Below are 9,758 nucleotides of genomic sequence, written 5' to 3'. Positions count from 1 at the left end.
CTTTATCTCCAGTGCAGTGGTGATGGGGCCTGCCTGTGCTCCTCCTCCTCTCCACCTCTGGCTTACAGATTCTCTGACCCACACCACCAAGCCAGCACCCTGCCAGTGCTTTGCAGCTCAGTTCAGCTCTCCTCCAGTAAGCCTTTCAGGAGTGTTTGCCACCAGTCTCCTTAACAGTGTGTTACCTGTGTCTATCATCCTTTGCAAGTGCTAAGTCCCCCGAGAGCAGGGCTCTTCTTACATCCCTGGCTTCCTGTGGCCTATTCTGTGTATCAGCCAGTACCCTGTCTGGGTTTTGCCTTAGTGTTGTGCCTTCTGCCTGCATCTTTCCACAGTGTAACTAAAGACCAAAATCCAGTTCTGGGTCACTTGCTGTCCCCAAATTCTAATTTGTCTCTCTCTAATCCAGAGATAAACATATGGCACAGTGGCTACTACTCCATATATCTGTCTACAGCAACAACATTAGTCACAATGCTGAGTCCACTCAGTCAGAGAATCCCCCTCAGTGCAGCTGATTAGGTATGTGTGGACCACCTTTCTGTCTGCAGCCTGTGGCACCTGATTCCCCCGGGACAGGCAACTCTTCTCTGCCAGCACCATAATAACTACCATTTTTCTGTTGGGAGTGTTCTAGGACTTGCCAGCATGTTGTTTGGGCTCTCATTTCTATACCTTGTCATGATTTCCCATAAGAAATTTCATGTCCCCACTTACCATGTCCAGCATCACTTCCCTGATTCTCAAAGCAAGTCCAAGATGTGTCAGTATCATCTAGGATGCTAAAAATGAGGCTTTCACACACACCAACTTCATCAGAAACAGGGTGGGGCCTCTCAGGTGATTCTGGATGGGCTCACATTTGGAAAGTGCTGCCTGCAACCCTCTTCCCATTCTGCTTACTCTTCTCTCATCTGTGACCTTGTCTTGCTCACCTTGCTCCAGGAGAAAAGAAATTTCATCCTTAAGACTGACTTCTCTGGCTCATTCTGATGCTGGCACCAACAGTGTCTCAGGCCATGCTGGCTGATTCCTGAGTCATTTCAGCCTCAGTGGGGCAGAGAGACAAGATTGATACCACCAAACTATGCTACTGATGAATACAGTCCATGTCCGTGAACTTCAGGTTAAATCAATGTCACTTCCAACCAACGTGGTTATTCTCATAAAGCACATAACCTGGGCATTGATGAGTCCACATCTTTGTAGCATCAAAGCCATCTGGTTGGTAACAGAAGCACAAAGGCAATGATGGCCACTTCTTTCACAGGAACAGCAAGGAGGATCCTTGTTTAGCAGGCTGGGCTTGAGTGTCTGTTTACATATGACCTCTGCTGCTCAGGTTCTTGGTGGTGAGGGAAAGAGTATGCGAGCCACTGACAGTGCACACTTGTCATCCCAGCTCTCAGGAGCCTGAGGCAAGGGGATTGAGAGTGCAAGGCCAGTCCAGTCTGAGCCACAGGTCAAAACTCCATCTCAAAAGGGTGCGGTGGCAAAAGAGTGGCAAGATGGCTCAGTGGGTCAAGTGCTTGCTATCAAGCCTGATGACCTGAGTTCAAGTGTCAAGTGGAAGGAGAGAACAAACTCCTTCAAGTTGTCCTCTGACCTCCATATACACAAAGTGATACCCACATGTACACATATAAAGGTTTCAGGACCACTACCACCACCACCACCACCACCACCACCACCACCACACATACCAAGCACACTTGTGTTCCAATGATATAGTAATAATTTTAAGGTCAGGGTTTGAATCTGTGCTTTTCTTAAAAGGTTGTGGGGGGTAAGACCAATCACTAGGGCACAGGAATGGGGCTCCCCAACATTCTGAGGAAAGGTGAGCACAATTACTGTTGGTTTTGTTAACTGTTCACTCCACGTATTAGGAAAAATCTAGAACCAAGCAAGATACTTCTCTTGACATTGGAACCTACTTCACTCCTAGTAAAGACACAGAGTGTGTGTTCCAGAGATGTGGGGTGGGTCACTGATCAAACCCTGGCAGAGCTGAGCAGAGACTGAGCAGCCCTCAGGCCCATCCCCGTTCAGCACACTAAAGATGTTTGCTTTTTCTCTCCCTGTAGGCCTCTCATACAGGTTGATAATGATCTAATAATCAATTGTCCTTCGTAGCTGGGTGTGTGACAAGCCAATCTGGCTCATCAGAACATTAGCTCTCCTTCAAGCAGAGCACTAATGAACCAGTACCCCTGGCCATTCTAGACATGTTTAGTAAATTTAGCTTTGCAGTAGCAAACACCCACACTCAAAATAGTCCTGAGGGCCCACATGATTCTCCCGCATACCTCATGTTCTCTCAATGGTCACTGTTAAAAGACCGTCTCAAGAGCACTGGCTCCTTCAGAGGACCTAGGTTCTGGTTCCCAGCTCACAGCCACCTGTAACTCAGTCCCAGATGACCCATCACACTCTTCTGGCCTCCACAGGCACTGTATTCATGTGTATACAGACACAGAAGCAGGCAAAATGGCAGAACACACTTCATCACAAAATAAAGATAAATTTTAAAAAGATGATCCCAAGGAACATGACAGACCATGGCAAAGATGTTTTCCTTACCTCTCCACAGTGGGAGGATGACACCGGGCACATGTCTTCCTCAAGTATGAGGGTTCTCAGGAAAGGACTAGTGTGCACTCTATGATCCTTGAACCACACCCTACATTACTCAGCCATCTAAATGAGCCCCACTTGCCCCAATCTGCAGTCTCTCTGGATCAGATGTGGCCAAGTTCTATAAATAGAGAACAAGCCAGTTGGTTCTGTCAACCTCATACTCTGCCATATTTTAAAATTACAAAAATAGCCATGCCTTCATCACTTTGAAATTATTACATAACATGATTGTCTCAGGGAAGAAAAATTTGACTCTTGTCTCTCTCTCTTTAGTTTCCAGAACTCATGGATCATTAGACTCTCTGATCTTTTCCACCAGGCAGACTGTACCTATCAACAAAAATTATGGGCCTACTATGTACCCGACACTGCTATAGAAATGCAGAAGGTATTTAAGACAGAAAGCCAGTCTCTTACCTTCTGTCTACTCTGGAGGTCTAACATAAGTGTACGGCACCAGTTACCACAGCATCAGCTCAGAAAGTGAGCCATCAGTAGATACTCTGCCCCTCAGTGTCCCCATGAAGAGCCAATGTCCCTGATAATCAGCTGAGGTCTCAGGAACAGACATCACATACAGTTGACAAACTCTTTAGACTCTCTGTAGGTCTACTACAAAGGACACCAGGCGCCCCCACAACTCATGCCCCTCCCCAAGCATACAATACACATCAGATTTTATAAATAAATCATCTTTTAATTACCTGACTTTGTTAGTTAGCAAAATCAAATACAGCCTTTTCTAGTCTATTTTTTACTTAGTCATGTGGCCTAATATATTTTCTAAAATCTTCCATGTTTTAAGAAAAACATGTTCTGCCTTCCTGGCAACCCAGAGCCAACTTCCCTAATTTTCCTTCTTAACCAATGGCTAATGTACTCACTTCAAAGTATCAGTCCTACTGAAGGGGTAAACTCAAGCTCAAAGATTACAAGATCAATGGGGGCAGCAGGGATATGGCGACACCAGGACTCAGAGCAAACAGCACCCACTGTTTGCTGGAATGCTACCATCACTGAGATAGTATCTCCTCCCCGTGGTGCTCTGACAGTGATCTCTGGCTTCCAATCAGCTATGAAATCTCAAATGGATGGGGAAAGTGCTAGGTCAGAAGAGCACTGTCACCAGCATGCTCAGAACCAACACCCGCTGCTCCTTTGGCCTGTACAGGGCTGCACTAAGGGCCCTTGCCCTGCAGCAGGGAGAGGGGTGGTTTACCCTCCCCAGAGGAGGAAACCTTTGCCTGACTTTTACTTCTTTGTGGCAGGAACTCAGACACTTAACTGACAATGTCCATAAGGAACTATAAGGAGACAAACCCATGAGCCACCTGTCCCCCGTACCCACTGGGCACACACTAGATCTACAGATGTCTCCTTTTTGTCTCAACAACATCCATTTTAGCTTAGAGCCTTGCTTTTAGAGGGGACCAGAGGAAGTACACAGGAAACAGCACAAACCCTTGGCCTTCAGACCTTCAGCCAGTGGGAATGCTGGTGATCGAGCACAGAAGCAGGTCTCCTGTGGAGCCCAGGTTGGCCTCAGCATTCCCCCACCCTCCCACCCCACCCCTGTGCTGGGATCACAGTGCGCTCTATGACACCTGGCTCTCCTGTACTACAGACCTCTTAAGACTCATTCTACCCTCGCACAAAGAATGTAAACGCAAGATGTCTTAATACTGTCATTTCATCCTCATTCACTTATGCCCCAGGAACAAAGATTTCTCCCTAGTTCTTTTCTAAAAGTCCAGGTGGCCAGCACAATAATGGCAATCTTGGCGGAGCAGAACCTGGTTGAGATGGGAAGCACTTTGAGTGCACAGTGCTGGCATCAGTATCAGTCTAACCTAGCAGGAAGAATTTAGTGCTCTTCATCCGAAGAAAGGCCTTCGATCTCATCTCTGTCTCCTCCTATTGCCATCCAGAAGGCTTTGGCTACCTGTGGAGTAAAGCATGTGACAAGTTTCAGGCTGACAGCTAACCTTCAGCCCATTTCATATGCCACACCTGAACTGACTGAGGTCTCTAATTCTACGATTTTGCCTTCCAGCAACACACATTAAAAATCCCTGGGCAGCCTTTGACCCAGACTTCTGCACTAGACATGTGCTAAGCTTGTGATTGGGGCTGCACACGAATGTGAAGCTTCGTTATTGACAGAAGCAAAAACATGAGCATGCAGTTGGCCTCAATGTTTGGAATGGAGCTGGGTAAATAAATGATGACACAGTTCATATAATGAGATGTCACCAATCATGTCAGTTTCTTGCCAAAAACATGTGTTGTTTTGGTAATAACAAAACAGCTAAGAGTTTTCCTGTCTAACAGGAAGGCAAGCATCCTGAGTCCTAGTGAAGGTTCCATGTCATGTAACAGTCAGTTTGACTTTAGCAACTGTGTTACTATTGTACAAGTAAACATCCAGCTGGCTATAATATCTAGTGCAACACTTAAGGCCCTGTGGCACTGCACATGTCACAGGTAAGACCTTTTGTAGATGATAAATACCTGCTGGGTCTTCTCACCTTTTCTGCATGTAACTTTCTTTGCTCATGAGGAAGCGTAGCAGCCTTATCTAGGAGGAAAATATATCTTAAGAAATTTGTCTAATAGCACAGCAGAATCTGGAGTGCATGGGTGTGCTAACACTTGAAGATAGTAGATGGGTTTCTAAGACAGATGCTCATGGTATAGTCATTACAGCCATTAGGAAGCTTGAGTCTCCCAAATTTTCCAGATGGGATGTGAGTGAATTGGTGGGAATTTGACAGATGCTGTGATAATGAGACTCACTGAGAAAAGACACACACTTACGAAGAAGGGAAAGTGAGGGGGAAGAGAATCAAGACAGGAAATTTTTCCCCAGGGAATTTTTACCAATAAAATGGTCCAATCTCCTAAGCAGCTAAATTTCTCAAGCCCAGAGCTCAGAATCCAATCTAGCCATTACAAAGTGAGCTGCTACCACTGCTACCATATAAACTAGAAAAGCATCGACATGAGAGGATTGAAACGTGCTGAGATAATTACCTTTCATTTCCTTTAACTTTGAAAAGAGCCTCTCGAAGTTCTCCAGATCTCCTCCTCCAGTGGTAAGATTTGCTAATTCTTGAATATCCAGGTCTAACATGGGATCTGAAATCAGAGTTGGCCACATGTTCCTTTATCCACGTGCTGGGTACAGGCAGCACTAACTCTTGTGGGTGTGGGCAACAGCTGAGTGCTGACAGGCGCCAGCTTTACAGGTTGTGCAGAGGGCCCTGCTGAGCTGCTGCAGGCCCACTTTTCATCCTCACAGCACTGCGATGAGGTAGCGGACACTGCTTTCATTTAGAGATGTGACTTGTTCAAGCAACTTGCTCTGAAAGGCAACTTCCCCTTCCTACACTCTCAACAGGGACCAGTACGATCATGTCCACATCCACCATTACAATGGCCACACCTAAGCCTAGTAGGACAATTATAATTTTCTACAACTTGTAGATGAAAAACAAAACAATCCATGTTTAAAAATGAACTCACCTAAATGCCAGAGGTGGAACTGCTTTGAATCATATTTTCTTTTTGTTGTTGTTGCTTTTTTGTTTTGTTTTGTTTTTGTTTTTTTCCGAGACAGGGTTTCTCTGTGTAGCTTTAGAGTCTATCCTGGCACTCGCTCTGGAGACCAGGCTGGCCTCGAACTCACAGAGATCTGCCTGCCTCTGCCTCTCGAGTGCTGGGATTAAAGGCGTGCGCCACCACCGCCTGGCGAATCATATTTTTTTAATACATTCTTAATACAAATCCTTTGCCATATCTCTACCTCAGTGCATGACTTAAAAAATAAAGATTTCTTATAATTATGCATATATACATATGTGTCTGTGAGTGGGTGTGTGAGTGAGTGCAGGTGCTGGCAGAGACCAGAAGAGGGCCTCGGGTCTCCTGAGGCGGGCCTTAAGTGGTTGTCAGCCTCCTCCACATGTGGGTGCTGGGAATCAAACCTGGGTCCTCTGTAACAGCAGTATACTCTCTTAACTGTCCAGTCATCTCTCCAGCCCTGTCGTAGTGGCTTCCCTGACCATCCAGTGCCCAGGGCTCCATCCTCAGATTCTTTCCACTGCTGGCAGAGCTGTGGCAGCATTGGTGTGCCCCCCCCCCCCCCCCGCCACCTGGCTTTCTAACATTTTCTACCCCTGCTGCAGTGAGCACATGGAGTACTGAGAGAAGCTTGCTTTACACATTTTTTGTCCATCTTTTTCCGCTTCCCTTACATCCATCTCTCTGTCCACCCATCCCCCCTCCCTTACACGCACTGCTCTGTCCACCTGTTCTCCCTTCCCTCTGTCTCTCCACCACCATTTTTGGAGCACCAGGAATCAAACCCAGAGCCTTACACATGCTTGGTAAGCACTCTACCACTGAACTACGCCACTGAGCCACACCTTCATCAAAATGGAGTGAGTACTGTATTTCCACTTTACAACATTCCTGGGGGCAGATTGCTCACTCCTGTTTGACCAAGGCAGAAACTCAGACCTTTGAGGTGAATCATCTACTCAAGGCTGTATCACCACTAGAGGCACAGCCATGAGTTGAACCCAATCATATGGTATTGAATGCCCACAGCCTTGACCACTACAAGGCTCTATATACCTGTCCATAAACTCTTTGAAGACAAGGATGGTGATTTATAATCCTTTTCATTTACCACACTGCCGTACAATTTGTTTAAGTGCATCTGGGGTCATGAGTGTGTCTTGGTTCAGTGCACACCAGGTCAGCTATTGGTGTACAAGGCCAAAGATGACATTTCTGATTTATCTGTGGGCAAGAGATGGCAACTGAGCTAGAGACAAGGACAGAGTCACTTTTTGTTTTAAAAATATGCTAAAAGAAAATAATTTAGACAGAGCACTGAAGACAGCAGTATTCAAAGTATGAGGAAAGGAGAACAATCTTGCAAAGACATGCTGGGAGGGAAACCAGGAGACGCTGTGAGCAAAGAGAAGATAGCATGTCAGCGAAGTGCTATCCACAATCCTGAAGGCCCTTGCTCAATCCAGATGAGGATGGGGAATCCTGGCATTAGTGGCACAGAGGTCACAGGTGGCCTTCACAGACAGCCTTTTGAATGGCAGAGTGGGAAGGAAAGCTAGATGAGTTAGCTGAGTGAAAAGTCAAAGGGGGCTCATATCCAGTGGGTATGAGGTTCATTTCCTTCTCCATGTTTGAAGCCAATTCTTCCCTCAATGTTTGCTGTCCCAGTGTCTTCTGAGTTCTGCTGTTATCTCTGGGGAGCTCATGGAGGAACTTACCCACAATGCTGTCAACCTGTGCACTTGCTGAGCCACATGCACCACCACGATGGCCGGGAAGGGACTCTATCCTCTCAGCTGCTGGCAATGGGGCCTGCTCCTGGGGGAAATACATAGAAGCAACAATGTAACAGTAAGCTATTTCAGTGAAAAATCCAAAAGAGTTCATTCTTCCCATCCCCAGGAGCTGTGGAGAAGCAATAACAGAACATGAAGGAGGAAACAAATAGGACTGAGGTCACATTCCAACACAAAAGGCTGCAAAGCCACCGTCCCAGCTGTTATTTCCCTCAAGGGAAAACTATGAATGTTAGAATCTTGCTACTGGTCACTAAAACATGTTTGGTTTGCATCATTTAAGAGACATGTTATGGGCTGGCTGACCAAGTGAATACAGAATGGAGCTACTGAGGACAGAGGGTGAAGCAGACTGTCAGTTCACTCAGGCTTGACTCAGGACCTTGGTTCAACAAGTACTGAAAAAGATTCACTTCTTTTTCTATGTAAAGATCTGAAAGCAAGATTATGCTGCAAGGAGACTGGTAAAAGATATTCCCCAACCCCACATCTGACAGAGGGCTGATCTCCAAAATATACAAAGAACTCAAGAAGCTAGTCTCCAAAACACCAAACAATCCAATTTAAAAATGGGGTACAAAACTAAATAGACAATTCTCATTAGAGGAATCTAAAATGGCTGAAAGACACATAAGAAAGTGTTCAACATCCTTAGCCATCGGGGAAATGCAAATCAAAACAACTCCGAGATACCATCTTACTCCTGTCAGAATGGCTAAAATCAAAAACACAGATGACAGTTTATGCTGGAGAGGATGTGGAGAAAGAGGAACACTCCTCCACTGCTGGTGGGAGTGCCAACTTGTACAGCCACTTTGGAAATCAGTATGGCGACTCCTCAAGAAAATGGCAATCAGTCTACCACAAGATCCAGCAATTCCACTCCTAGGCATATACCCAAAAGAAGCACATTCATACAACAAAGACATCTGTTCAACGATGTTCATAGCAGCACTATCTGTAATAGCCAGAAACTGGAAGCAGCCTAGATGCCCCTCAACCGAAGAATGGATGGAGAAAATGTGGTACATTTACACAATGGAGTACTACTCAGCAGAAAAAAAACAATGGAATCTTGAAATTTGCAGGAAAATGGATGGAACTTGAAGAAACCATTCTGAGCAAGGTAACCCAATCACAAAAAGACAAACATGATATGTACTCACTCATATGTGGATTTTAGACATAGAGTAAGGGATTACCAGCCTACAATCCACACTGCCAGAGAAACTAGTAAACAAGGAAGATGCTAAAAGAGACAAACTTTGTCCCCTGGAGAAGGGGAAAGGGTCACCATCCCCTGAGCAAATTGAGAACATGGGAAGAGGGGGGAGGAAGCTATGAGAGTGAGAAGGGAAGAAAAGGAAGGATGCAGAGGTCATGAGGAAGCAGAAAGGTTGAGTCAGGTGTAGATTAGAAGAAAGGACATATGATAGGTGGGATTTTAGTTGGGGAGGTGGTAGGGGAGGAAGGGAGGGAGAAGGGAACTGGGATTGTCATGTAATTCAATCTTGTTTGTAATTCAAATATATAAAAAATAAAAACTAAAACAAAACAAACAAAAACTATAATGATCAGGTTAAAATAATAATAATAAAAAAAGATTATGCTGCAAGGAAATCCTTGTATACTTAAAAAAAAAAAGCTCTAGCAAAAACTCTACCCGATATCCCTGAATGAGCACCTACAGAGGGGGCTGGACCAGCATTCCTTCAACAAGGGTCAGGCACAATGGGGCGC

General features: G+C 45.4%; 1 protein-coding gene across 3 annotated transcripts in view; it reads right to left on the bottom strand.

Moving 5' to 3' along the window:
* Positions 1 to 3,316: 3,316 nt before the first annotated feature.
* Aagab (alpha and gamma adaptin binding protein) overlaps positions 3,317 to 9,758 on the bottom strand; it is a 42,601-nt gene continuing 36,159 nt past the window's right edge. The window contains exons 7-10 of one of the 3 annotated variants that reach the window (XM_027414788.2): positions 7,941 to 8,040; positions 5,674 to 5,778; positions 5,152 to 5,218; positions 3,317 to 4,582 (exon numbers count right to left, since the gene is read on the bottom strand). In XM_027414788.2, coding sequence (XP_027270589.1) covers positions 4,579 to 4,582; positions 5,152 to 5,218; positions 5,674 to 5,778; positions 7,941 to 8,040 — 276 coding nt within the window. In that variant the 3' untranslated portion in view covers positions 3,317 to 4,578. Of the gene's footprint in view, positions 4,583 to 5,151; positions 5,219 to 5,673; positions 5,779 to 7,540; positions 7,618 to 7,940; positions 8,041 to 9,758 lie in introns of those variants that run through there. The other 2 variants (XM_027414787.2, XM_027414790.2) reach the window with 2 other exon arrangements.

Source organism: Cricetulus griseus, chromosome 4 (assembly GCF_003668045.3).
Source record: "Cricetulus griseus strain 17A/GY chromosome 4, alternate assembly CriGri-PICRH-1.0, whole genome shotgun sequence".
NCBI lineage: Eukaryota > Metazoa > Chordata > Mammalia > Rodentia > Cricetidae > Cricetulus > Cricetulus griseus.
This window is presented reverse-complemented; position numbering and strand designations above follow the sequence as displayed.